We start from the raw sequence: 27,406 nt of genomic DNA on the forward strand, positions 1-27,406 counted from the left end.
CTGAGATTTCCCCGTAGATTCGGCGTCCCTGTCCAACCTGACAGGCGCCCCAAAGCCGCTGATCGATAAATCCGCATCGGAGTCTCTGGACGACAACCACGTCTCACTGAAGGTGAGACGTGTAATACAGGCGTTCCTGTATTCATGTAAATAGTTCGAATTTGCTTGTAGTTCATCGGTCTTGTTTCTGAGCGACTGGACGTTTGCGAGTATTATGGATGGGAGCGGAATACGGCGCAATCTTTGGCGTTTTAACCTGAGTCGGACGCCACCTCTCCTCCCCCGTTTCCGCTCCTTGCAAACGTTTTTACGCTCATTTCCAGGTGACCTGTGCCTGGAGATCTCGGCTAGAATGTCTTCAGTTACAAGCGGGTCCAAGTATAAATCCCCCATGCTCGGATTGTCCCATCGCATTAAACATTCCCGGGAGTATGTCCTTACCGGCTCGTATTGCTGGTTACGTACGCCTTGGACATAATAAATCCATAAGGTCCATAAGATGACAGCGTAAAGTATCTCCATGGCGACTGCTTGAATGAACAATCGTATTTAGTCCATTTCCATCAACGATTGAATAAAAACAGGGAACGTTCAGTAGCCTACATCTAACAAACAAAACAAAACGCGGACAAACGAACACCTGCTGCCGGTCGCTACAGGATGAGTAGCGCCCAAAAAAATCTGAAGTGGCGGTAAATCTGGAATTCAGAGAGTCAAAGCCAACGTTTCTTCCCCCAATTACTTCTCCACCATGGCCGAGAATCTATGCACGGGTCTTATCTTTCAAACTCGTACCCGCCCGTACCAGCGAATTATATTCCGCACCTTACCAGACCTGCTATAAATTGATAACGACGCCTGAACCGCACCCGAAGGAAAACATTAGATGGAACGCCGGGGAATAACACTATGAGTTTAACTGTCCAAAAGGTCTGGGCTTAAATTCTGACAATAAACCAGCAGACTGTTAAAAATATATAATGTGTTGGATAGATAGATATATGTAGCCTATAGATTAACCCTATCAATATATCTAACATTGTTTATTTGCCAATTGGTTTAAACTGGATGGTTAGCTGCGGACAATGATCTATTTAGCTTAGGTCATGACGTTTAGCTGCTGGATATCTGCCTAAAAGTAATTATGCTTAGATCACCGGGGTAAGTCCAGAGCGCAGTTTCATTAATGTGACAGTTAAAGTTAAGGAAACCTTCTTCATTAGGTCACTTCTTGCTATAAAGTTAATATGCGTGTATATTTCACTGGGCTAGTTGAACATTTTTTCATTTATATAATCAGATGGTATTAAGGTCTTCCATCAATGTAAGATCATGTAAATAGTAAGGCTGAAATGATATGTAAAATGGATATCACAACTTTTTAAACAGGATAGGCATGTTTACTAATTGAATTATGTAACAAAGGTTCATTAAACAGGAAAAACAATGTATATTTGGTAACAATGTAGGATTGGTATTTGACAATTGTTAGATAGATAATATCAAAAAAAATAATCTACAAAATAATATAGCCCGATTGAGGTACACTTTTACAGTACTTATTTCCCTTAAAGGCCTTTTTCCTCAAAATAAATTAGTTATTTCAGTTTCAGTTATTTTAAACAGACGCACACATATACAGTTGATTGAGCTTTAATTAATCCCTTACAGTTGATAGAGGGTTAACAAGCATTGTTTCTGAAACCAAGAGCCCATCACAGTTCATAGACACGGAACACGGACTCATTGCATTTCGGCGTGCCGATATTAAAGAGCAGATAAACCCTGCTGTCTTGTCTGAGATTGACCTCTTTTACAATGCAGGAATCCTGATAGTGATACTTCTTAGTTTGGATGATTTCAGGGCTTTGCTCTTTCCAGTTTTGATACAAATAAATTAATTCGTATGTGTGCTCAATGCACTTCAGCTCGCCGTAGATTAAGTAGGTAGCCGTTTTTTCAGCCGTGAATATGTCATATTCTCCCTGGTGGTTAGGGTCTGGGAAAGCAAAGCAAAAATAGATAGTAACTGTTAGCACACACAGACAACACAAGTGGGAGCATGCACATTCGGTAGTAGATAGGTAGCCTACAATTTAGGTTTATACCTTTCAGCGGGCCGGTTATGTTAACTTTTTTACGGGTCGACACCTGCAGACAGACAGGAAAGAAAATAAACGCAGGCAATGACAGAGGGACAGATTGAATTTACAGACAGGCCAGACGAACATGGGTAAATCACTTTCATGTTTTTCGGTTCAGTACATTTCTTTTGATATATTTATAAAATGACTTACCTCGGATGCAGCTCCGTTCGCCCGATAGACCAGGTATGCCACTATCATCACTGATACAACCACTATGGCCACTACCATGTGGGCAAGGAGCACCTTGATGCGACGGGATGGGTCTGACCGTGCACATGTGTTCTCAGTGTGGACCAGCACATAGTTATTCTGCATGCTGTCTGGATCTGCCTCCATTCTCTCCATTTGAGTTATGCCCAGGAGCAGCCAGCCGTTCTCCATATATTAGCCCTGGCCCCTAAACTCATCCCACACATTCAGGGAAACCCTGCAACTGTAAACAAGGAGGGAGGGAACCCCGGCCCGCCTACGCTTACAACGTCACTCCATTGAACTCTTTCTCCCGCGCTGCTAAATTTAGCCTGGCAACGTGCCGCTGCTCAAGCCCCGCCTCTCTGGACAGTTTTGGAGAGACTGTGAGTGGGCATTGCGCCAGGAACAAACAAACACGGTTAACCGCTCAAGTAAATCTTTAGCAACAAGTTGGGAAGCTGTCAGTTGTGGGCGTAACGTCAAACAAACTGCACTTTTTTGTTGTTGTTGTTTTGACTTTTATGATGTGATTTAAAGGCTGCTGCACATATGTGGCTCCGTACATTTTGATGTCTATCCTCCTGCAATGTTAGGTTAGAATTTAGTTGCAGCGTGCATGAAAAGTGTATGTGCATTGTTCCATTGAGTTTGGAAGGTAGCAACAGACGTAGAGCGCAGAGGTTTCGGTGTGTTATTATGCGCAACGGGGCCAGACATGCCCCACGTGCAACCACTATTCATTCTCACGCCCCCTCTCTGCCGTGTGACGTATGAAAATTGATTCAAAGCTTGAATCAAATTCAATTGATTAATATATAGAGTGTTTAATGGACTTGTTTATACTTTCGTCCATCTCATACTTCGCCCATCTCATACTTTCGACTCATCATTGAACAGAAACTGTCCTTGCACACTGCCAAAGAGAAAGGCATTAAAGTGATTACCTCTGTCTTCTTCTCTCAGACAGCGATACTCCGAGGAAAACCCCTAGCCTGCGTTGCATCATGTCTCTGTTAACACGCAAGATAAGTAGAGCAATACAGTAGGAGTATTACATCTTGGTGCCAACAGAGCTCATAAAACAACACACAAGCAAAGTCTACTCTAACTAACCGTTTGTTCTATGTAGATAGATTTATGTTGAGGGTAACAAATTACAATAAAGGCACATCAATTAACAATCAATTATATTTTTGCATGCACCGAAAAGTTGTAGATAGGCTTGTGCAAAAAAAAAAAGTTATTGTATTGTCCCATTCATGCTAATTATTCATGGTTGCCAATCCCTTTTTTTGTATCGTGAACTTATATTAAAGGGGTTTTAATTATATTGGGTCATTATGATTGTGGCATGCAGTTACCAAGATTTACAAGCTACGGAAAATATTCAGAAAATATTTTTTTCCAAACAAAACAATATAACTATAAAAAATATATATTTTGCATTTTAACACGTTATTATCTTGGAATGTAAAGCTGTTATTCAGCAGGAATAGTTCAAGCCAAACAAGAGAATATACAATAAAGCATTTTTTTAAAAAGCGAATCTAAAAGATGGTAAAAAAAAATCCTACTGTAACGTCAATGTAAATTTGTTATTGTAAATATGTAGATGACGGTTCTGTGAGGTTGGTGAGGAATCAGAAAAAAGGAGTTATCACACATTAATGTGTGTGATCTCTCTTGAGCCACAATGGACATGAGTGTTCAACAAAGGGCAAAATTAAATGTAGTGCCATCTCCTGCAGCAATCTGTTCTAATCATCCCATTTTTTATCTGGTTATAATAGCTTTGTCGAGCAGCCCAACTGAAATACAAATCGTTGGTGCCCCACAGAAGGGGAAAAAGTAAAATATCCACTGGCTTGGAATGACACAAGCAGCAACAAGCTTTCTCCTTCTGATTGGGTCACCGAAAGTGTGCTGCGGTTGTGTAACAGTTGTGTGAATGCCAGGGGATGACAAAATAGGGAGATTTCATCATCTCAATGGCAAACGCAATATGTTGTGGCTGCTCTAAAGTGAAAGTGGTTGAGGGTTGGAGACAAAGAGATAGGGTGGAAAGCCTTGGACAGAAACGTGGGCGAGTTTCATTGAACAGGTATGTAGATTAGATTAGATTAGTTTAGATTAGATTAGATTTATTTATTGTCCTTGTTCCAAAGAGTTAACGAAATGATGTTTGGAGCCTCACCACCACCACTGGCATACAAGTACCTACATTACCCACTATAAAGATAGATCTCCCATATGCTATGGTATATAAATATATTTATAATAATAACAATAACCCAAAAGTGCGATAGTGCTAGTGTAGTTGAAATGTCAACAGTCCAGTTATAGCTAATGTGTGAGAGGAAAGAGAATGAGAATGCAGCAATGCAAGTCCAGTCCATAGTTATAGTGATGTGTGAGTGTATCGGATGAGTGGTAAGGATGGGGGGGGGGGGGGGGGGGGGGATGGAATAATAATAATAATAAAAATAGATGGAAAAATAGTGAACAGTGCAGCAATGCAGTCCAGTTCACAGTTATTGAGTGGGAGTTATGTGACTGAGGAGTTGGGGGGGGCTGGGGGGTGCGGGGGGCAGGTTGTCCGTTCAGCAGTCTGACAGCCTGTGGATAGAGGCTGTTGGTCAGTCTGCTGGTCCTGGAGCGGATGGAACGGGGAGGGGCAGTTGCTGGAAGAGATGGTGCGCTGGGTGGAACTGGTCCCGTAGGATGTTGTTCACCCGCCGTAGGCAGCGGGAGGTGAAGACTGTGGGGATCTGTGGGAGGCTTATCCCAATGATCCTCCCCGTAAACACAAATCATACTGTCCTGAAAATCTGTTTGTTCCTGACAATTTGTCATGATTTATTTGACTTGATTTGTGATGAGTACTCAATCACATCAAAATGCATACATTGATTTGACGGCCATATGATTTGACAGCGCATTTGAAATCATTTATGAGATTTTAGTTGACTCAGTATCATAACCGAAAATCAGGTTGCCTTACATTCTGACCCTTCGATTTATGACTAGAATCTACTGCTAGATCAAGCGACCGCAGGCTTAGAGCCAAGCAGACGGACTGCGAGTTATTCATCCTCCTGTATTTACTTGTGCGATAAATATTTATAAAGATATCAATATATACTAGCCAATATTCTACTCGCTCAGCCAAAAAGATTTAGCTATTCATTTAACCAGGAAGGCTTCTATGGGGGTTGGTTGTGCCAATTGAAATACAAAAGCCAATAACAAATGTAAATAATGAAATAAATAAAGAAAAATATTTTACCCTTTTATTAGGATACACAATAAAAGTGCAATTGCATTATACAATATGAGATAATAACAAATTTTATTAATAGATTAAATTAAAAAAAAAGTAAAAATAATAAAATAGCTTAGAGCGAAATGCATACACATTCCACCGCGAGAAGATACATTCAGGCAATAGCGCTGTCAATCCTGTTCTGAACAGTAGGCCTAGTCTTCAGAACCAACAACAAGGTATATTCCTTGAGTTCGAGCCCTGTTGTTCAGGTTGGATCAGAAGACTGAACCGGTCTTTGTAATGTACTTCTACCCAGCCTCTCTCTTTCAGTACTGGCACTGCCCCAACAGGTAGCGGAGGCCGAGGATGACATTCTTAATCTTGAGGGTTCGGTTCTTGGAGGAGAAGTAGAGGTTCAGTCTCTGCTCCCTCCGCAGGTAGACAGTGGTTTGTAGGCCCTTGCAGTCGATGCCCCCTCTGCTCTCAAGGGTGAAGTTAGTGATCGCTTGCTGCTCCGGGGCCAGGCGTAGCTCCAGGTGGCCCTGTCCGGGTTCGTTGTTAAAACCCCTGGGGCACACGTACATGTGTAGGATGTACGGGCCGTTGCAAGAGATGACGATCTCTTTGTTGTCCACCAGATCCACACTTTTGTTTGTGTAGTTCATGAACTTGAGTGTCTCATTGTCTGAGATATCTGGGTGGGTGGACACATGGGCAGACGTATTGAAGGGACAGGGTGAAGTGGGTAGGAGGAATATTTTTGTATCATACTTTTAGTTGGGTTGGTTTGCTAAATGGCCAAGAGAAAGTGTTTGCCTTTAACTTTATAAACGTGGGTATTTGTTTGACCGGCTACAATTCAAATGTTTTAACGGAAATCTTAAACTGGTCCTGCTTGTTTTTGATGCAAAGGTTTTTTATGACGCACCTGAGATGGGATGAAATTGTATGAAGATGCCATCATATGCTTTTTCCACGTTCTGCAATAGAAAAGAAACAAGAGGATTATTGTCTTTCTAATTATGACACCAAATGAAGTAAAAGCAAAAGGTAATATAATAATAATTTAATCAAATATTAGTTGATTCCATTATTTATAAGCATGAATTATAGTTAATTAACCGTTGGCTAATGATCTAGTAATCATTTACTAATGGTTGCCATTATCGATTATCAGGTAATGGTGTTTATGTAAACTAAGGTTTTCATATGTACTTTATTTAAAAAAATGTAGAAATTAACCCTAACACACATGGTGCGTTCCAGACAGATTAGGTCGGAAATGATATCAGAGCTCGTATTTGTTGCTTCTGGTAATCCCGATTTATTTAAATTAGGAAAATATGTAAGTCTGTAAAGTAGTACAACTATCTGACTAGATCGAAGGGGTATTCTGTTGCTTGAAAATGTAGGCCTATTTGACAAAACCTAAACTCTCTTTCAATTCATCCCTCAACTAGCCTTAGCGTAGATATATTTACATGGGAAGGAGCCTTTTCTTCAGGTTTTCGATTATATTCTACTTTATAATTCGCTGTGATCGTCACATAATCGTAGGCTATATCATTTCCATAAACCTATGCAATAATAATCTAAACAACACTAAATTGCTTATATTTAAATTCAAAAGTAATTCAATAGTTTACACACAATTCAGTATCGACCTTTGTCATTGGCCCGCACCGACTTCCTCTCCACACAATGGTTACATTTAAACAAACAAGTAGCCAATTAGGTATGGCGTGTATTCATTACTTACTCACCAAGAGCGAGGTTATGGTGTGGCAAGTGTGAATGGTAAAGGCCGTACATGCGATCACCAATAGACACGGCATGGTAAAAGCCACCCCCAGCCTCCAGCTGCTACATCGGTGTTCCTGTCCCTTCATGGTATACTCGGCACCTTGTTCCTCCATCGATCTCACGGCTCGGAGCTTTTGTTCATATGCATCCATGCTGAGTGAGAAACCAAGTAGGACCAAGTGATGACAAGGAGTAGGCACAACAGAAGTTGTGGGTGGCCGAAAATGAATTTGTTTACACGAGACCATTTAGAAATGGTTTCGATAACCTACACGTCTCCCGAGAAACCAGACGATCAGACCTGACCACATGGTGGAAAACCAATTGTTCATCAGACGCATCACTTTCACTCTCCATACATGCCCACCCTTCCATTATGACTCATATAGAGCCCTTTCCAATCTGTAAAAGTAATGCGTTCAAAAATTTGAAACATCACGAACACATGAATGTGTGTTTTCACACACACATTAATTTGTGTGTGTGAAAAAGTTACCACGAAGATGAGGCTTGAAACAAGATGCTGGAAGTGACAAATATCTATTTGTTTATAGATCATTGGGTCGGACCTGCTATCATTTTAAGCGTTGCATACCAGTGGAGTACCAGTGGCTGATAACAGGTCAACGTTTACCCGACAGTTTGGCCTCTATTTGCCTAGCGGGGTCCGTTCTCCAGTCTAAACGACCTTAACAGGTTTAGTGGCAGGTCGTTCCAATCATGCAATAAAATACATAAAACCCACTCCCATTATAAGTAATAAGGAAACCGTTGGCGTTTACTTGATTCAGGCAGTGGCGACCCTAGGTCCACTTCCGCCCCGGGCAGCGATTGTTGACGGGGGAGGGGGGGGGGACTTCGGTGAGGGTTTCTCTCCGTCTATACGAACAAGTGTGCGCCTGCAGCCAGAGGGGGCGCCAAAATACCTATTCCCCACGCAATATTATGTCGTACTTCATTGATAACCGCTGCGCAACGCATTTTTTTTTTATACTGCTCGTGGCGCCCCCCCATGTGATTTGCCGCCCCCCGCAAATATGCCGCCCCGGGCGTCTGCCCGGGTCGACCGTGCCTAAAACCGCCACTGGATTCAGGTGTGTGGTAACGATTTGAGAAATCATCACAATATTAGGAGTTTGTTGAAATAGATTACTTTATTGTTCAAAATGTTTTCATACATCCGATACCACGTAAATTCCAGTCAGTAGCAGTTGTATTTTCACATTCTGTAATGTATGGCACCTTATCTGACAGACGAGGACAATCATGCGCACACACACACACACACACACACACACACACACACACACACACACACACACACACACACACACACACACACACACACACACACACACACACACACACAGTATTATACCTCTTCAGGTATATTCAAGCTAGCTTTATTAATGCTATATAACAAGTGTAATATGTACACACCGATTGGACAGTTTGTAGTCATTTGTAATCCTTTCCGGATCTGGGAAAAAGGGCCTATTTAAAAAGAAATAGAATCTCTTGGCTCCCAAAGAATACATTTTCTCTCACGAAACAAAGGAGGAAGACCATCTTTGACGAGGATGTAAGCAGGGAGCGGAGAAAAAAAAAGTGTTGATCTGTCCCCACCCATTATAGTCCGCTTCAGGGATACATTTTAGGAAATGGACAAGGACCGGTAGTGACGGACCTGATATCTTGATAGCATACAGTTGAAAAAGCTTGTGTGTGGCATTTTCTTAAATCCACAGAGAGCCGTGTTTCTGTGTCCACTACCGCTGCTGCCAAACATCTCCCACCAGCAGGGTGCTAGTGCATCTTGGGAGGCGTAATCTCTCACCGCAACACAACCCAGGGCTGGCCCACAACCTCCCTTTTCTCCACCAGAGGGAAATATCTGCGAGGGATGTGTTTTGGGACGTTTTTTTTTTTTTTTGGCACAAGATAATGGTCACCATCGCTGGGCAGGCTGGAGTTGACCGACTGACCTGGGGCGAGCCCAGGAACTGATTGAGGACAGACTCACCAGCAGCAGCACAGAGAGTCAGACAACATCAGATGGGACTGAGGGTAGATGCTCCCCCCTTGGCCTTACCGCTGTCCATGTTTTAAAAACCAACCAACGTATCAATTCTTAAAAGGACAGGACCTCATAAAAACCGCTCTGACGTCCACCACCACCACCACCCCCCCTCCAGACGCTGGTGGTGTTTTCCCCTGCCGGTGTCTAGGGATGGGGCAGGTTTATCCGGTCCTCTATCAGGGTGTTGTCTGGACCCTGGGACTCGATGCACTGCTTCACCGTCGCTATGACGCCCGCGAGGCGCCTGTCCAGGGCCGCTAGGTGGGGTTCCGCCAGCACGGGCTGGAGCGGGTCAAAGGTGAGGGCCTGGCGCAAGGCGGCGCTCAGCGACCTGCTCCTCAGCAGGTTCAGCCTGTTCCAGGTGGAGAGCCGAACCCTGAGGGAGGGAGGGAGGGAGGGAGGGAGGGAGGCACACACAGAGAGAGGGAGAGACACAGACAGAGATGTCAATGAGTGCTGGAAACAAAATCTTTATGGTATTTGTTTAAGGTCGGGAAGGGCAATATATGTTAAACAGTAGAAGCTGTGTAATAGTAATAGAGTTTTGTGTATACTCACATACAACACTGGTAGAGAGGCGCCAGAATGCTGCGCTCATCCAGAGCGGCATTTCCAAAACTGCAGGAAAAAACAACCATTAAATGTAAGAATCCCTTCACAGGATGCGGCCAGGGCCATGCCCCAGGGCAATCCGTCGTCCCACCATGCTGGAAGTAGAGTCCTAAGAATTGTTTTTCAGAATTCTGTGCGTTACGATTTTGGCTACTATTTGTAACTATGGAACGATAGTGAGCTACATGGAGAGGCAGACAGCTGTTGGGAGCTTAGAGCTCGTAAGTCCGCCCCTTCCAGTAGACCCCCATGGCGATGGGACTTCTGAGATTGTAAAATATGAATGGGTTTCAATGGAGAGAAAGGAATCATTTTCTGGTCCCACTCTTTATATGTCCTGGATTACACATGTTGTTTGTGGATTTAAATAATAATTTTTCATGCCAAGAGTAAAGAGTTTTATCGCAATGAGAAAGACTACAGGTCTCGTATGTGAAGTCACGCTCCCTGCGACTGGCGTGGACAAGACCGACAATCTCGGCATAACTGAAAAATCTACACGTGCCCCGACTTATAATGGTTTTACCTTTCGATGCCGTTATCCTCCCCTTGGATAAAAGCAGTGAAGTGGAGAAGAGAGATCGCCATGTCTGTACAAGAGTTGGGGTGACGTATATCATATAAAACCTATCTCTTCAGGACCAGCAGCGCTATAAAAAAACTGATCAATTATTATTATTATTATTATTATCATTCGCGTCGAGAGCAGCGAGGTGGTAGTAGTTCACAGAACAGCCTCACACAAAACCTAACATGAAACTTCTTCGCGATTATTATTATTTTTTTCTTTGCATGAACAATTTTAATTTATATCCATAAACAACATATGTGTTATCCAGGGCATATAAGACTGGGACCAGAAAATAATAACTTTCTCTCCATTGAAACCCATTCGTATTTTACGATGTCAGAGGTCCCATGGGGGGTCTACCGGAAGGGGCGGACTTATGAGCTCTATTGCGATATTTCAACACGATAGCTCGTCATTTTGGAATAATAATGATTATGCGGACAGCTCAGCAATGACAATGTTTAGAGGATCTTCTGTAGAACAGCCGTTATCTGTTGTTCGGACACACAGGTCAGGGAAGCTGTTTAGAGGATCTTAAAGGAGAAATCCGATATAAAATGGATCTGGGATATGTTTAGTATGATAACGAGTTGGAATGTTTGTTTTGTAGCAAAAAAGCGCATGTAGATGCATTCTTAAGTTGGCTGTTTTTAGCAGATTCTACCAAAACGCTATAAACTTGGAACGATGGGGGCATGTGTTATGGTAAAAACTAAATCGCTATTTTAAACAAGGCTTAGAAGGCTAGAAGTAGCCCGACACTTCTTTGGTAGTATAATAAGTGTCTTAACCAAAGATAGTATATAAAATGGATGTAGCATCCGGGCAGACCTCAGTTATTCCAACTGCCTCCAATTCTCTTGGCTTATGAGGTTGCTATCTTGTCATAGTTTGACTCTGCCTCATTTCCTCTAACCAAAGAAGGGCATTGATGTGACGTCGGGGGGAGGGAGATACGGTCATCTAGGTGACGTACACTGAATTAGCTCGTAGCTCATTCGTTTTTAAACGATCGGTTGGTACAGTTGACCGCAGTGCAAGGCATCTTGGCACCGGAATGAACAATAGGAATGAACGCAGTCAAGGTCAAGATGACGGAGATAGCATGCTAATTCTGAAAACTAGCCTCCAAGGCGAGGTGAGGGTCAGTGGCTAGCTGTCACTAAAGAGGCCGCACCCCTAATTATTCATAAATTTTAACCTCCAATAAAATGAAAACTAGCCTAATTTCACCCCCCTCAGTGTTCTCATCGAGACATGAACTAAATATACTGACTAATGCGTCTACATGCGCTTTTTTGCTCCCTAATAAAGATCCCAACTCGATATCATATTAAACATACCCTCCTTTAACGGCCGTTATTTGTTGTTCGGACACACAGGGCACGGAAGTTTGTTTAGAGGATCTTAAGGGCCGTTATCTGTTGGTTGAACACAGGTGAGTTTGTTGAAGGCTGCCCTCATTTTCGGGCAACTCTCCCCCATGTATGCGATGCTTCACTAGAAATGGCTCTTCTCATCTTATCTAGGGTGATGTCAGACTCGCCGCCACTCCTGAATAGATTCTCATCTTGAATCTGCAGATCGCTTGCACTAGTTATGGTGGTATAAGGAGGCATGCACCAGTAACAGGGAGTTGTTTCTTGTTCTTCATAGGGGCTTTAGACTTAAAGTTGTCACACATATTTTAAGGGGTGCCATCAATAGTATGTTGACAGAATTTGCTCGAGTTAGGGACGGATTCTATAGTTTAAGATGACATGGCTGTCTCAGACGGCCTCTTTGCATGTATGACATTGTCTAGCCTACAATGCTGCGTGTCTAATATGCAATTTGCCAACTTCTTGCTCGGTTTAAATACTAATGGCATATAGGATAATGAATATATGGGACATAAGCGCCTTTCTTACCTAAATTAGGTCCAAATCATATACAGTCTAAAAGTTCCACCCACACCGGAGCACCACTGTCCAAGCAGGTTTTTTTTTACTGTTGTAGAGCCAGCGCGATACACTTTACAGCCATTTTAATCCATTGCGGACATTTTTTAATGTGAGAGGTATCTGGGTAAATGGCGTTTTCGGTAGGCTATTGTTTAAGGCAGGGCACTTTGTAATTCGCCTCTTGTGTAGGATTATTGACCAAATGATGGTTCTATTAGAGAGGGGTTTGGCTGCCCGACCGTCTCCTGGGCAGATGCATATCACTAGACACACAGGACTCCTACCGGTATTCGCGTCTGTAGTTCCAGCGTCAGATAGCTGTAATTCGAGTGTCAATAACTGCTGAATATCCAATATCTTTCCAACATTAAAAAATATTTACTTTCAAACCTAAAGTTGTCCGAAAGAGGATTCAGGCCATTTGGGAATTATTTTGTATTCTGAGTCTAAAGTCAGAATTCTGAGAATAAATTCAGGATTCTGAAAGTAAAGTCTAAATAGCCCCTAATCGCTGTTGAATGAGGCCATTTCAGTCTCAACAACAATGCAATGGCGAAGACTTTATTTTGGACTATTTTCTTATATACCCTTCTTCAAAAAATTGCCAAAGTTGGTATATTTTTATATATTCAGTATACCGCAATTCCGTGATAACGCAGAAGTCTACTAACAACTCCCTTTAGTTAGTCGAATATTGTTCACAACTAAACAGTCAAAGGGAGCACGCGTGCTATTTTTTACAATTCATAAATCTCCAGACTCCTGAGCGTTTGACATCTGAGTGAAGACATAAAACCTGCCACAGGCACAACCGACAAACCCAGTAGAACTACCGTGTAGGCAGCAGTTCCAAAGAATACACTGAAATCAGGTCAGACAAGGGAAACTCTGCTCTCTATTCAGGAACTCGTTCTAGACTTTCCAGATACTATCCATTGCAATTTCTTTATCAAGGAACCAAACCCTTGAAAGAGTATTGAACATTCTTAAAAGAGAAGGTTTCCTAAACTCAAGCACAACAAATAGGGTGTCATCTCTTCCTCACAAAAGATCTAATTGATGCACTACAGTGTAACCCAGTATATTACAATCCAATCCAAACCACAGAGACACTTGCAGATTAAGTATTCAAAATACGAGATAAACCAGTCTCAAGTATATGGGTTGAAATCCAAAACTGTTTAAGAGGCAGACGGTAGCGAGCAGATAAAAGGCTGTCAGTTCACGCACTGACTTGACACTGCACATATGCAACGGGGCACTATGACCTACTGTGGCATCATTGCTAGTGGATCACAGCTGCTGCAGTTCACAAGAGGCTACAGAAAGATCTAGAGCTGCTGCTACCGTGGGTGAGAGAGTGAAAGAGCGAGTGAGAGATGCAGCGTGTATCCTGCACGCACCTCTTGGCGTTATCCAGCAGAATAAGCATGCTCGCCCCCCCGTCGTCCTGGAAACTCTCGTAGTGATGGCGGTCGGCGTTTCCGATGAGGTAATCGAATATGGATGTGTCAATGACGTCCAGCAGACGCGGCCCTGCGTCGTACGGCGGCATCTTCTTTACCGCCTCGCAGTAGCTCTCATCGTACTCCCACCTGGGGGGGGGGGGGGGGGGGGGGGGGGGTTAGGAAATGCGTTCAGCAACTTTGCTTTTCCTTTTTCCCACGTTCTCTATCCTGGGGGTGTGCCCTGCATGCTTGCAAGGCTTGGTGCCTGGGAATTCCACCGCTGTCCACACAAGATATTAGACACGTGCAGTGTTTTTCTCCCGCATGAACAAACATCTGGAACACTATCCGTGTTGTAATAGCATTTAATGTTTTTCCCAGCAAAGAGCAAATGACCCAAAGCAAAGACTTATTGGGATATTCCAGTGGATAGTCGAGAACCGGGGGAATTGCATCAGCGTGGTTTGCGATCGGTCAAAGGTCCTTCGGAGCAATAAGCCAACACAGCGTTAGTGCTGCTTATCAGCGTTTCTGTGGCTGTGTAGTTTTCCTAGCAGGCTTTTTTTTTTAAATTATTATTAGCAGTCTTGGCGCAGCTTCACATGCACTTGCAGCCAGAAACTCCCTCTAATCTGACCTCAGTCACCCGTGATAAAGCTTGGACAACGCCGTCACGGTTACACAGGTGTCAGGAACACGTACCTGGCCAGCTTCCCCTCCCTGTACGTGCGGCCCCAGGGGTGCCGATGCTTCTGCAAGGGCCACACATCTGGGAGCCACAGTGTCACAGAGCCCTCCATCGACTCTCCCACGCCGCAGGCTGGCTCGCTCTCGCGACAGTAGTAACACTTGCCATAGAAACACGTGTTGTTACCTTCAGAGAGGAGAGAGAGAGAGGAGGGGGTGTGAAGAGAAAGTATAAAAGGAGAAGGAAAAGGGTAGACTAGGAAGAGAGAGAGAATTAAATGTCATGCCCTATACTTTCATTGTAATTAGTTTGGTTGCAATAGGGATTACCCTGTGGCTTTTATAGTTTTTGTGTCAACACAAACATGAGAGCAAACACGTCTCACACACACACACACACACACACGCACCAACACACACACACAGTGTTTAAAACCTTATTTAGATGCTCTTCTTGGTCTTTAAGAATCAATCCATCATTCAAAACAGATGACACGCATTTGCTTCCAAAACAACCTTTTGTCTCAGTTAGCCAGCTTAGGACCTCGTACTTCAGTGTTTCCCATATAATTGTACAGGTAAGATAACTGCACTATTTTTATTGCATTCATTTATTAGATAATTGTTTGGCCTTGCGGGGCCAAAGTAATGCATTTAAAAAATAAATAAATAATAATTCTCAAATAAATGAATGCAATAATAACGCAGCGTTATCTTGACACCATGCGTCAAGGGTTTTCTCGGTGCATACCACCAGGGCTGAAAAAAATTGTAGGGGCAACAATGTACTTCATAGATGAACTAGGACTGGGCCCAGTGGGTGGTGGAAAATGGCAAAGGTAAGACGTGATGACTAGGCAGTGCAGAGAAATACCCAACCAAAGGCCTATGAAGAGGGGGGATATGAAAGGATATATCCCCCCTCCTCCCAAAACTATTTTTGATGGAATACTAAACCTATTCAGTGTAGGGCTGCAACTAACGATTATTTTAATAATCGATTAATCTGTCGATAATTTTTTCGATTAATCAAATAGGATAAAAAAATAATAATATTTGGAATTGCCGCATCATTATTCAAAAACTGAACATTAATTCAAATTCACAGTGCAGACTGAAGTGTAAAAACACCAGGTTATTGCTCCATCGTCCCGGAACTATTAAAAATGTATATTAAATAATAAAAAAATTAAAAAAACATAACTGGGATAACACAAAATGTATGACATACTTTTATATGTATATAAGGGATGTCCATGGTTAACCGGTCAAACCTATTGATACCATTTTCGAGACTCTTTGAAACAGAACTTGTAATATTGCTGATAAGATGATAGTTCAAGATAGGACATTAAACAGCTCATAATTCTATTTTATATTACTGGGAAACAAGTTTTCACCAAAATCTCAATTATTATTTTTTTTTTTCTGTTGCATTTGAACGCATCAATCATATTACAGAGCCGACCTGAACACATTGGTCCGTTTTTTTTTTTAAGCTAACTAGCTCTTTATCCTGCCGATTTTAACATGGATTTAAAAACTGCATTAACATTTTAACTGACGGGACTTTCTACACCGTCCGGTTGTGTGATTACTACCGCTGCTTTGAATGACTGTTAATGCACGCGATGTGCCGACTCCGAGCCCGTCTACACAACGTCTGCAACAGCAGCAGCTGACAGAGTTTTCGGTTTGACTAGACGGATACGGAGTTGAAGGAGTTTTTTTAACCCAAAGACAGTGAAGGTACAACACTTTTATGTAGGCCTACAGTCCAGTTTTAAGATATGACCAAAATACAAGCTGTGGTCGCTCACACTAAAGGTTGCTGTACGCGTGCATGAACCACGAACCAACCTGTCGGCGGCTGGCTGTAAACAGTGCTGCGCCCATGAGTAACTTATTAATCGCGCGACACAACGAATCGACGACCAAATTCGTTGCCAAAGCATTTAGTAATCGATTTTAACGATTCGTTGTTGCGGCCCTAATTCAGTGAAGACAAGCGTATGTTCCATACTTTCAACAACACATCCTATGTATTTAGAGGATTTAATTGGACTGGAGTTTACATTTTTCTCCTAGTGTTAAATATGGTCTCAAATGGCTGTTTGTGGATAAGGGTGATCAGGGAATAAAACTAACGACGTCCCGTCGTTCCGGGGAAGTAATTAATTGTCATCGGGAGGATCAATAATCTCTCCCTGGACGACCTCGGGACGAACCTGAGAGCTCGCAGATATCACTTTCTCTCCAGTTATAACTGCTCATGATAATGCTGCGTTGTCTCTGTGGAGACAGCGAAGCAACACCTCTACCCCCCCGCCCCTGGAACCGCAGAGCCGTCACATTTACATCTAAATGAAACCCAAAGCTGCTCAAGGGGAACCCCCCCCCCCTTGAAATGGACATGGAGGCTTGAAACAGCCTCATGCAGTCACTAAATGGTGGAGTAGACCACAGTTCTGTGACTGAGGGTGTTACTTGTAATTTTGAAGCTAAACAAATCTAGTCTGGAAACAAATATATTATTTTATCAACATGATGTAATGTGTTTTTATTATATTATCAGTAAGTAACAACTCAAAATGTAAAAAAGATTTTTGGGAAAATTAGGGACGATTCTGGACGGTTCAAAAGGTTTTTCAGGACGTTTCCGGGACGGTGGTGAAAAAAGTTTGTTTTAACCCCTGAGGGGGATTATGATAGGTGGGTGGGATTTTGAGACGTTTGTTTGCCTGTTCAATAACTAAAATAGGCCATGATCCGGTATCCAAAACAAATCTGTTGCGCACCTTCCTGCCGTCAAAAGCTTACATATAACAGATTTCGTAATAATAGGTCAGACTCTCCTCGAGAGACAAGTCTGTCTCTCCGCGTGATGACTAGTTTTAAGTCTTTATAAACCAAGTGAACATAAATTAGAACACAAATATAAATTGCCGTCCCTTATCTGACCGAACGCCGACCACACCAATATGCCATCTCACTCACCTCGCCTGATTAGGTTTTTCTCGGTTTTCTTAGTGGTTAAACCAATCTAGGGGAAACACTGTACTTCATAGAAGAACTAGGACTGGGCCCAGTGGGTGGTGGAAAACGGCAAAAGAAGGACAAGTTGACTAGGCAGTGCTGAGAAATACCCAACCACAGGCCTATGAAGAGGGGGGAGATGAACGGATACACTTTCATACATTCCCTCAAACACATTGACCTACAACCTGACCTTTAAACAAAAAGAAGAGGCTGAAATCCCCTGATGGCCATCCAACACACACACACACACACACCCACCCCTTATCACTTAGAACGAGAAACACCCACAGTACACAGAACTTAGAGCCTGGTGTGAAACAGGAAGGAGCATGTACCCTGGGTGAGGAACGTGCTCAGCAGTTGATCCGTGGCCACGGGTTTGATGTCGGTGAGCAGATTGACAAATCTTCCCACCACTAGGGGCGCTCTCCTGAAGCCCAGGATCCTGTGGCAAGTAGAGCAGCCTTGATGTGAGGCCGAAAGTAACAAACCACCCTCCTCCCCCCCCCACCCCACATGGGTGACGGAATAATACCTGTCGAGGTGGAACGCAGCCACCTCTGCGTTGTGTCTGTCGTAGCCTGCGTACGGTTCCCCCTCCACCACATAGTCTCTGTTGTACCTGTGGAAAGACGGAGGAGTTGTTGAGGTCACACAATAAGCGTGCCCCTTTTTTCCCCACCCTTATCTTTCATTATTTAGCATTGGCTAACAACTTTATTGGATAATATCTTTTCAGAGCAGATAGCCTACACCCAAACAGGTTTGACTCAAAACTGTTGAGGAAGAAGCGAGACTACAGCCTCCCCCACACATCTACTCTGCCACTATCTGACACAGATAGCAGACAGACCGAAGACCTTGAACAACCCGTCAGCAGCCATCGACACCATGCCCCCCCCCCCCCCATCACTGATGCTGGCTTGGCGAGGAACGGCCACCCCCCCTCCTCCGCACTCCCCCATCGACGATGACCTCCAGCCTCATCTCTCCCAAAGCCACAACAACTCCAGCTCCACTGTCTCCTCAATTTGTGATTTTCCAGCTGAATTTAAGACAATGGAATATGTTGGCATCAAACTTGCATCTGTGTCAATGATAGGGGTTGGTATTGCCAAAGAAGTCACGATTCGATTCGTATCACGATTCACATGCCACGATGCGATTCTATCACGATGCATCGCGATACTTGAATTATTGCGATGCATTGCGATGCATTGCGAATTTTCACTGAACACTGTTCAGTGAAATTAAGCCATTACCAGTGGCTGACTGGCTGTGTATGATCTGGATAGTGTGTTCAATTGATAACTCAAAGCAACTCAATTCATACATAGCTGTATTTATTGAAACGACTATTACTGGATACACTGACAAGAAGTGCTAAGGATCTATAAAACTTAAAATAACATAAGGATAATCAGTGCCGTTTACATGGCCTCAGTGGTCCTTTAAACCAATGAAATGAAAACATTCAAACATTTCCCCTTTTGGAAGTAGCTGCCATTATAATAACAATATTATTTCATAAACATAAGAGGACAAACTGATGCCACAAAAAGTGAATAGGCTTTATAAAACTATAAAAAAAAATAAAAAAAAAAAAATTTAAATTAATAATCGATTCTTGGCGTCAACAATCGATGCAGTAGATCGTGAAAATTAGAATCGCGATGCATCGTCATGACGATTATTTGGCACACCCCTAGTCAATGACAGCATGGCCACGTCATGGCCACAGGATAACACCCATGTGGAGGGCGCCCCAGCCCCCCCCACCGTACTGATAGTAGTCCTGAGCATTACTGAGATAAAAAAGGGTTCAGCGGTAGACACAGTATACAAAATAACAGTGCAACCGTTCTGATAGAGGAAGCTCCTCCCAACTATAACTTTTTGGATGAATGTAGATCTGAAAATAGAGTTGGAGGGGTTGCTGCTATATTTAAAAATGTATTTCAGGGGAAACTGAAGGGGATTTTCCATCATTCGAATACCTTTGTGCTGTATTGAAATGCTCCCCCAGAGTTCTCCTATTAATTATTTACAGGCCAACCACATATAATGTCTAGCTATAAATGGTGACTTCAATTTTGATACTGATGATTTGAATGAAAGTGTGCAAAAAAACTTTACCATTTTGGACACATTTGAACTGTCTCAACATATGAAAGAGGCTACCCTTTGTAAGGGGCACACTCTAGACCTGGTTATCACAAAGGGCCTCAATGTTTCTGATCTCCCCGTGACTGATCCTTCACTGTGACCAATTTTGTGTTTTCTTTAATATATATTTTATTCCTGACATACAGACAAAATACAGTATATCAATGAACATTCTAATGTACTTTTTAAAAAGGCCATCTCCTTGCTACCACCTCTAAACCCATGTTCTGCTGATGATCTTGAAGAAAACTTTATTTAGAAATGTTGAAATCATAGATGTCATTGCACCTTAAGGTTAAAACGATTTCTGGAAAGCAGAAGGCACCCTGGAGATAAGCTGCTCCTGTAACAGCCCAGAAAAAGGAATGCAGGAAGGTTGACGCATCTGGGGTAAAACAAAGGGTTATTTATTTTCACCATGACATCTATAAAGAACCTCCATGCCTACAATTTAGCAAAATAAGTGCTAGAGAAACATTTTTCTCCAATATCATTAAAACCAATACCGATAATGCAAAAAGCCTATTTGCAACTGTTGACAGACTGACCAAACCCCCAACACAGTTCCACCTGATCTCCATTCCACACATAAATACAATGAGTTTTCAGCATTTTATACTAATAAAATTGAAGGCATCAGACGTGCTATCAATATATCTCCACTTCAAACAAAAAGGTTGGACTACCACCCTGTTCAGGCAAAAGTAACGTGGCCTAACATAGACGCTAAAACTCCTTGTTGCCTTGATACTTTACATAACAACCTCTTTAAGAATGTTTTTGAGTGCCTAGCAATAGACATATTGCAAATAGTTAACAACTCTCTCAGGCAATTTCCAAAAAGCCTTGAAATCTGCAGTTATTAAACCCCTTTTAAATAAGCGGAGCCTAGATGCCTCTATTATTAACAACTACCAATATAAATCGACCCTTCATAAGTAAAACCAGTGAGAAACTTGTCCTCCAGCAAACTTAATCACTTCCTGGCATCAACTGTTTGTTATGACACCTTCAATAAGGATTTCAACCCCTTAACAGCACCGAGACCACCCTTATTAACGTTGTCAACGCAGCCTTCTTAACACAGACTGGCAAAACCTCAATACTAATGCTACTAGACCTCAGTGCTTCATTCAACACTGCAGACCAGGGGTCTTCAATTAAAATTGAACAAGGTCCAGTTACTAAAAATTCCTTCCAAGAAAGGTCCGAACCTACCACGTCCTAATAGCCTTCTTTTGTCAAATACAATCAACATATTCTTTGAGAAGATCTTCTGAGACCAATCTGTTAATTATCCCCAGAGTAAACACAAAACATGGGAAAGCAGGATTTAGTTACTATGCAACCAATAGCTGGAATAAACTCCTTGGCGAATTAAGACTTGCTCCAACTCTGACCACTTTTAGAACAAGACTGAAGACATTAATGTTTGCTTTAGCTTTCTGCTAAATCTTAAATACACTTTCTAAAATGCTTTTTAAACTTTGCCTTTATTTTCTATTGTTACCAGAGAGATTGTGCTCCTCATCTACCGGCCCTCAAAACCCAACTATGCTTTCATGCCGGAAATGTCTGATCTCCTCACAACACTCTGAACTACATCTGCAAACACCATAATTCTGGGCGATTTAAATATTTATGTCGACACCCCCTCATGTCATTACGCTGCTGATTTTCTTCAGCTACTGAACTCCCTCAACCTACAACAACATGTCGATGTCCCAACACATGTCAGGGGACACACACTTGACCTGGTCATCTCAAACTCCGCTCCCATCAGCAACCTACAGGTCTACGATCTTGGTGTTTCAGACCACAAGATTGTGTCAATGGAGCTGGCCTTCTCTTCCCCCCACACCAAACCAAAGCGACAGATCCACTTCAGAAACATATCGACAAAATATCGACACGGATCCCTGGCCCTGGATCTCCAACTTCTCTCCTCTGGCTCTGATGACTGCCTCTCTGTTACTGACTCAGTGGATTTTTACAACCAGTCCCTGAGAAGTCTCCTGAACCTTCTGATGACACACAGCTGTACCTCAGAACCACCCCCCCTTCTTCTTGCCCCCTGCCAACATCCACACTGACCAACTGCCTGGAGGAGATAGAGGCGTGGATGAAGCTCAACTTTCTTCAATTTAACAGCTCTAAAACAGAAGCCATCTTCATCGGCACACCACATCAGCTCCGCTCCTCCCACATCCAATAACACTTTCTCTGGCCAAAACATTCCCCCTTCCACATCCGTCACCAACCTGGGTATTAAAATGGACCAGCAACTGAACTATGACAACCACATCAATCACCTCCACAAGACCGCATTCTACCACCTTAAAAACATTGCCAAACTCCGGCCTACACTCACTTAGGCAGATGCAGAGAGCCACTTCCTAGCCTTTGTCTCCTCCAGGTTGGATTACTGCAATGCACTCCTCATCGGGATCTTTGGCAAGAGCATCCAGATGCTCCAGTACATACAAAACAGCGCTGCCAGGATCCTGATGAGGGTGCGCAAATATGACATCACCCCCATCCTGAAATCCCTTCACTGGCTCCCCGTCACATTCAGAATTGAATACAAGGTCTCCCTCCTCACCCACCAGTGCATCCACGGACATGCCGCCCCCTACCTCCAGGAGCTCCTCACCCCCCAGACCACCTCACTCACCCTTCGCTCTGCATCAGCCTAGTCTTGGGGCTGCTGCCCCAAGACTATGGAACGCCCTCCCTGACCACCTGAAGGCCCCAAAGACTACAGCTGTTTTTAAACTAAACCTTAAGACATATCTTTTCAAAATGCCTTTTGCTAATTTCTCTTTTACTGTATATGTATTATATGTTTGAACAACCCTTTTTTTTCTGTAGCACTTTGAGATTTTCGAATGTAAAGTGCTCTACAAATGAAAGGTATTATTATTATTATTATTAGATGTATGATCTGATACCAGAGAGAAAGGATAAGGGTTAGACAGACCCAGACAGACCCAAGTTCTGTCTGGGTTAGAGTCCCAGGATCTGGGTTGGAGTCCCAGAAAATTGCCTTTAGGTCGGGTTGGTGTCCCAGAGAAAGGACCAAGTTCCTTTATTATTTTATTGTATGACAATTAGGGATAGGGATCGAATCCCGGTTATATCAAGGACCCGGTTCCACTTTTTTCAAAACCCGAAAAACATTAACGTTTGGGCTTATCGATACCACTATCGAGTCCCGTCGTTCATTTATTACTATTTTTGTAACGTAACGTTGTGTCCCTCAAGTCGCGTCACGGCATTTAAATCAAATCAAATCACAGCAGCTAGTCCACCAATGTTTTTTAATGGAATTGTAAGCAAACAGGTATTACAAGTAAAACAAGTGAAGTCAATTGTGAAATCGGTGTTGTAATCAGCAGCATACAAGCTAGTTATCTTAAAAAGTTAATAAACTTTCAGATGTGCTGCATGATGATGTGTTGAGGTTGGCTCAGTAAAACGACTGTTAGGTTATCATGATGCGTTCAAATGTAACATAAATAAACGGTAATTTGAGTTTTTGGTGAGGAACATTAGTAATACTGTATAACTCATGTTTCTGTATTACTAATACAGTTGTATAGTGCTCTAATCATTTTAGTTTATATAACTAAAACTACTGATGTCAATATTTATTAAGAATTACATATTTAATTTAAAATGCAAGTATTTATTTCCTAAATATTTTCCTCATCCCTCAAAACGCTTCGTATTTCCACCAATTAATAGAAAAGTGTCGATAGTGGTATCGATAAAGACTCGGATCGTTAAGGAGTATCGAAAATGGTATCGATATCAATAAATATTAATGATCCCCATCCCTAATGACAATGTTTATATGTGAAGCACTTTGACCCTGCCTTGTGTATGAAGAGTGGTGTATAAATAAAGTCGTCTTGCTTAACAGGCCAGTAGTGAGCCTTGGTTGGCTGCGTTGTGTGAGCTATGGTTTGCTTTTATGATTATGTGGCTATTGAGAGCTTCTCTGCTATGACGGGGAAGGTGGAAAATACAGAGTGGAAAATACTGCAGTACTAAGATCAGACATAAATACCTTGCAACTCGGCAAGGCGATAGTAACATGTGATGTGTTTTGCAGCCAATTTACCTGGACATGCGTCAACTGGAAATTGGAAGAAAGAAGAAAGAAGAGGGTTTCCTGTCAAGGCGAAAAATACCACTACCATCCACCACTCACCTCTTGGGCTTGAAGACCACCTTCTGCCCACCGTCCAGCACCAGCAGAGCCTTGAGCTGGGTGCCCTTGTAGCCCACATCGGCCCGCTCGATCCTGGCCGTGCTAAGGGACGTGAGCACAGCCGCTAGCTCAGGGGTCTCTTCGGGGTACACCTCCCGCGGGCCCACCCATTGGCTGGCGATCTCCCAGGGAGACTGAAGCGTGTGGGTCAGCTGGGCGGTGCGGGACAGCGTCAGGCCCGCCTCCATCTGGAGATGCACACAGAAACAAACGGACACGGACGGACACACACACACACACGGAATCGCTAAGATGGATGAAGATAACCCTCGTCCTTTATGCTGAGGCACATGTCATCACACCATTACAACCTTCAAGTCACAACTCAAAACTCACCTGTTCAAACTCGCACACAACGTCTAACTGATAACTGTTTTGATTGTTTGTTTGTTTTGTTTTGTCTTGTTTTTGTTTTATTTATTTTAATTTATTATATTTACTTATTTTTATTTTTCCACAATGTCTTGTCGACTATATGCTCTGTAAGGTGACCTTGGGTGTCTTGAAAGGCGCCTCTAAATTAAATGTATTATTATTATTATTATTATTATGTCTGTGTTTGCATTGATGAAAATGCTGTCCTTTCGCTGACCTTGCGAAATGCCCGGAGGTCTCTGCGGCTGGCTGCGGTGCCCTCACTTCCATCCAGCAGGAAGATCTTGCCCAGGCCCAGCAGCAGCAGCAAGGCGACCAGTAGCACCACGCGCTGTTTGAGCTTCATGTCAGCTGAAACCAGCCACGAGCGGCCTTTGGCGACGCACGTCCCCCCCTGTCAATCCCTCCTCCTCTTCACCCACGGCGAAGGACAGCCAACATGACACTGTCCTTCTCCTGCCTGCCCCCCTCCCCTCACTCACACAAACGTCCCTGGGAAGGACGGGAGACCGGCGCCTGGAAACCAGAGCTAGGTGGACTTAAGTCAAAGTTGAGTGGAGGAGAGAGAGAAGGCGGACGAGGAAGCAGTAAAGCCTGGGAGGAAAGAAAACGGAAACAGAGGATAGGAATGTAGTCAATAATATGCATAGCATACCGGCTGATCGGTTTTTTTTGCTGCCCCTCTCGTCTGCTTTCCCTTTGGGGCAGGAAGTGACCCAGTACTGCAGCACAGTGGAAGCCTGTCCAGCATAAGTAACTGAAGCAGAAAGACCTGGTTTGGTCAGAGCAAATGTACCATCAGAAAACAAACTACACATGCAAAGAAACCAATTCACATCAGCCATGTATTATTAGCTATTAAGGAGGCATAACATTTCTTATGACGGCTATTGTGATACGGTCATTGTGTACGCATGTGACGTGGTATTAAGACACCATTTGAATGCAGAATTCATTCAATGCTCAGTATTGTACTCCCATTGATTTGTTCGAGCCCTGCAATATTCTCAGTACAAGGCACTGTTTCAACCCCCGCACTGTGGGTTCTTCCTATAACGACGACTAGGGGTAAAGACCGATATTATCACTAAACCAAACCCTTAACACTTAGGAAAGCCCCTATTTCCCCTTGTAGAGGATAAAGGGGCGCTTGTCATCGCAATAGTGGATGACAAGTGCACCATTTTCTGAATACGGGAAACAAAATCGTCCCAACTTCTGGCTGTGGCCGCTTGACTGATCGGAATTAGGGCAGCAGTGATCCTAACTTCTATGTGGCCCGGTACACTATTTGACGTGTAGCCCACACCTTACGCATAAACAGTGTCTCACACGCGCCAACGTCCGGTGTCACCTAACTGACACTGGAGTGGAGATTCAAGTCCTGCCCTAGATCAACGAAATACGATGACTACCGGCTGGTTCGCGGAAACAAACTTGCTTGCTTACTTCACACACGCCTCGTTATAGGCAGATCCGGCCACGCAGGCATTGGCCGCCTCTACCTTACAATTGGTCTTTCACGGTGGGTCGTTCAGCACTCAGTCAAACATTCGTTTAACGTTACATTGAAAGGTGACGTGGACGTGTCTAAAAAGATAAAACGCTTCAACGACTTCCAACGTTGTGTGTACAATCGGACACTGTGTGATCTTTAATGTTAATGTTTTTACGTCCATACGACGTGGACAGTGCTTGGCGATGAACCCCATGCACACCTTGTTGTACAGGTTAGCAATTATAGCAAGCTAGCTATAGCGTCGGGATGTTTAGGGACTACGGAACACACTTACCTTAAACCCAGTGGCTCCGCGTTGTGAAACGAAAGACCTTAAAAATAGTCAGAGCTACACAACTACAAATTGTATAAATAGGGCCATACTGCTGCGAGTACGTATATTCTTTCGCATCCCTTTGGTAGCAGCCTTTCCATCGGTTTCTTCCTTGGCCTGGCGTGTCCACTTCCGAACCTCTTCCTTGATGGCGATTTTAGAGTGCAATTTCCCCGTTTAATCAGTAGATGGAGGTATTTCACCATTCAAATCCTGTCCCAAATACCAACCGCAAGTTGTTATTGTACAGTCGACCCATTCTGACCATGAAAATACTCTGCCACACAAAATAACAAACAAAAAAGTTCAGGTCTGATCGAGTAAAAAAAGGGCAGAGTTTATTGGTTCTTAGTCTTTATGCCTGGGGGCACATCGCTCAGGTCAGAGGTCATAGTGCTGGCCCCAGCCATGGATATGGGTAATGAGGACACATTCGCCAGGTACAGGAAAATGATAAAAGGTGCAACACATCTAGACATGTCTATAACAAACTCCAAATGATACCAGTGCAAAAGGAGGGTGTGAAGAAAATACAAACAAAAAGTCTGCTGAATTGCTGGTTCAATCTCTCAACATGTCCTAGAACACAAATTCATCACGTCGTGGCGAGCAAACCCCCTTCCTCGTCAAGAAAGCTGGTCCACTGACATCATGTCCTTACTTTATCCGGAAAGTAAACTGTTAGTAGTTGTGCATTTCTAGACAGAATGGTTCAATTATAGGAAGCACAGAAGCTCAAGAGTACAATAAGGGATTTTCTGTAACATTGTGAATTTCTTTGTAGGAAATTCTTTTTTTTTTAGTTACAAAACGAATGCCTTTTCAACAACCCGATCAAGGCACTGATCTCCGTCATAAGCATACAATTAATCTTTGTGGCGTAGTACGTCGAATTTCCTAAAGGACGTTTACGAGCATGAAGATACACATTCATAATGACCATAAAAGGAAGTCATCGTGATAGTTGGAA

The 27,406-nt window shown here is 43.1% G+C and overlaps 2 protein-coding genes and 1 long non-coding RNA gene across 5 annotated transcripts; all 3 read right to left on the bottom strand.

The window, feature by feature from the left end:
* Positions 1 to 1,637: 1,637 nt before the first annotated feature.
* On the bottom strand, positions 1,638 to 3,181 carry LOC115556076 (uncharacterized). Its single transcript, XR_003978935.1, has 3 exons — positions 2,298 to 3,181; positions 2,109 to 2,151; positions 1,638 to 1,999 (listed from the first exon to the last, which is right to left on the bottom strand). It is a non-coding gene; the product is annotated as an uncharacterized LOC115556076 (long non-coding RNA).
* Positions 3,182 to 5,615: 2,434 nt separating this feature from the next.
* LOC115555698 (uncharacterized) lies at positions 5,616 to 8,364 on the bottom strand. 2 transcript variants are annotated; one of them, XM_030372699.1, is made up of 4 exons: positions 8,190 to 8,364; positions 7,368 to 7,560; positions 6,533 to 6,584; positions 5,616 to 6,298 (listed from the first exon to the last, which is right to left on the bottom strand). In XM_030372699.1, the coding sequence occupies exons 2-4, from the start codon at positions 7,557 to 7,559 to the stop codon at positions 5,931 to 5,933; spliced, it is 612 nt and encodes a 203-aa protein (XP_030228559.1). In that variant the 5' UTR covers position 7,560; positions 8,190 to 8,364; the 3' UTR covers positions 5,616 to 5,930. The 2 variants fall into 2 exon arrangements, with proteins under 2 accessions (XP_030228559.1, XP_030228558.1); XM_030372698.1 differs by having other exon boundaries at positions 7,368 to 8,362.
* A 178-nt stretch (positions 8,365 to 8,542) lies between these two features.
* Positions 8,543 to 26,612, bottom strand: fam20b (FAM20B glycosaminoglycan xylosylkinase). 2 transcript variants are annotated; one of them, XM_030372697.1, is made up of 9 exons: positions 26,398 to 26,612; positions 24,822 to 25,376; positions 24,170 to 24,417; positions 18,323 to 18,409; positions 18,123 to 18,232; positions 14,764 to 14,935; positions 14,017 to 14,208; positions 10,046 to 10,105; positions 8,543 to 9,863 (listed from the first exon to the last, which is right to left on the bottom strand). In XM_030372697.1, exons 2-9 carry the CDS (start codon positions 24,948 to 24,950, stop codon positions 9,632 to 9,634), a joined length of 1,230 nt encoding a protein of 409 aa, XP_030228557.1. In that variant the 5' UTR covers positions 24,951 to 25,376; positions 26,398 to 26,612; the 3' UTR covers positions 8,543 to 9,631. The 2 variants fall into 2 exon arrangements, with proteins under 2 accessions (XP_030228557.1, XP_030228556.1); XM_030372696.1 differs by having other exon boundaries at positions 24,822 to 25,198; positions 26,398 to 26,611.
* Positions 26,613 to 27,406: the final 794 nt, after the last annotated feature.

The sequence above is a fragment of the Gadus morhua genome, chromosome 12, assembly GCF_902167405.1.
Source record: "Gadus morhua chromosome 12, gadMor3.0, whole genome shotgun sequence".
NCBI lineage: Eukaryota > Metazoa > Chordata > Actinopteri > Gadiformes > Gadidae > Gadus > Gadus morhua.

What these genes read in the sequence shown, in the direction of transcription:
- LOC115555698 (XM_030372698.1), bottom strand. Translation starts at nt 7,655, where the DNA reads ATGGTCTCGTGTAAACAAATTCATTTTCGGCCACCCACAACTTCTGTT. An exon ending in ACACCATAACCTCGCTCTTG is followed by an intron (nt 6,585 to 7,367) that starts GTGAGTAAGTAA and finishes TTTCTATTGCAG; the next exon opens with AACGTGGAAAAAGCATATGA. An exon ending in ACAATTTCATCCCATCTCAG is followed by an intron (nt 6,299 to 6,532) that starts GTGCGTCATAAA and finishes CCACCCACCCAG; the next exon opens with ATATCTCAGACAATGAGACA.
- fam20b (XM_030372697.1), bottom strand. Translation starts at nt 24,950, where the DNA reads ATGAAGCTCAAACAGCGCGTGGTGCTACTGGTCGCCTTGCTGCTGCTG. An exon ending in GTGGTCTTCAAGCCCAAGAG is followed by an intron (nt 18,410 to 24,169) that starts GTGAGTGGTGGA and finishes GTCTTTCCACAG; the next exon opens with GTACAACAGAGACTATGTGG. An exon ending in AGGGAGGGGAAGCTGGCCAG is followed by an intron (nt 14,209 to 14,763) that starts GTACGTGTTCCT and finishes CCCCCCCCCCAG; the next exon opens with GTGGGAGTACGATGAGAGCT.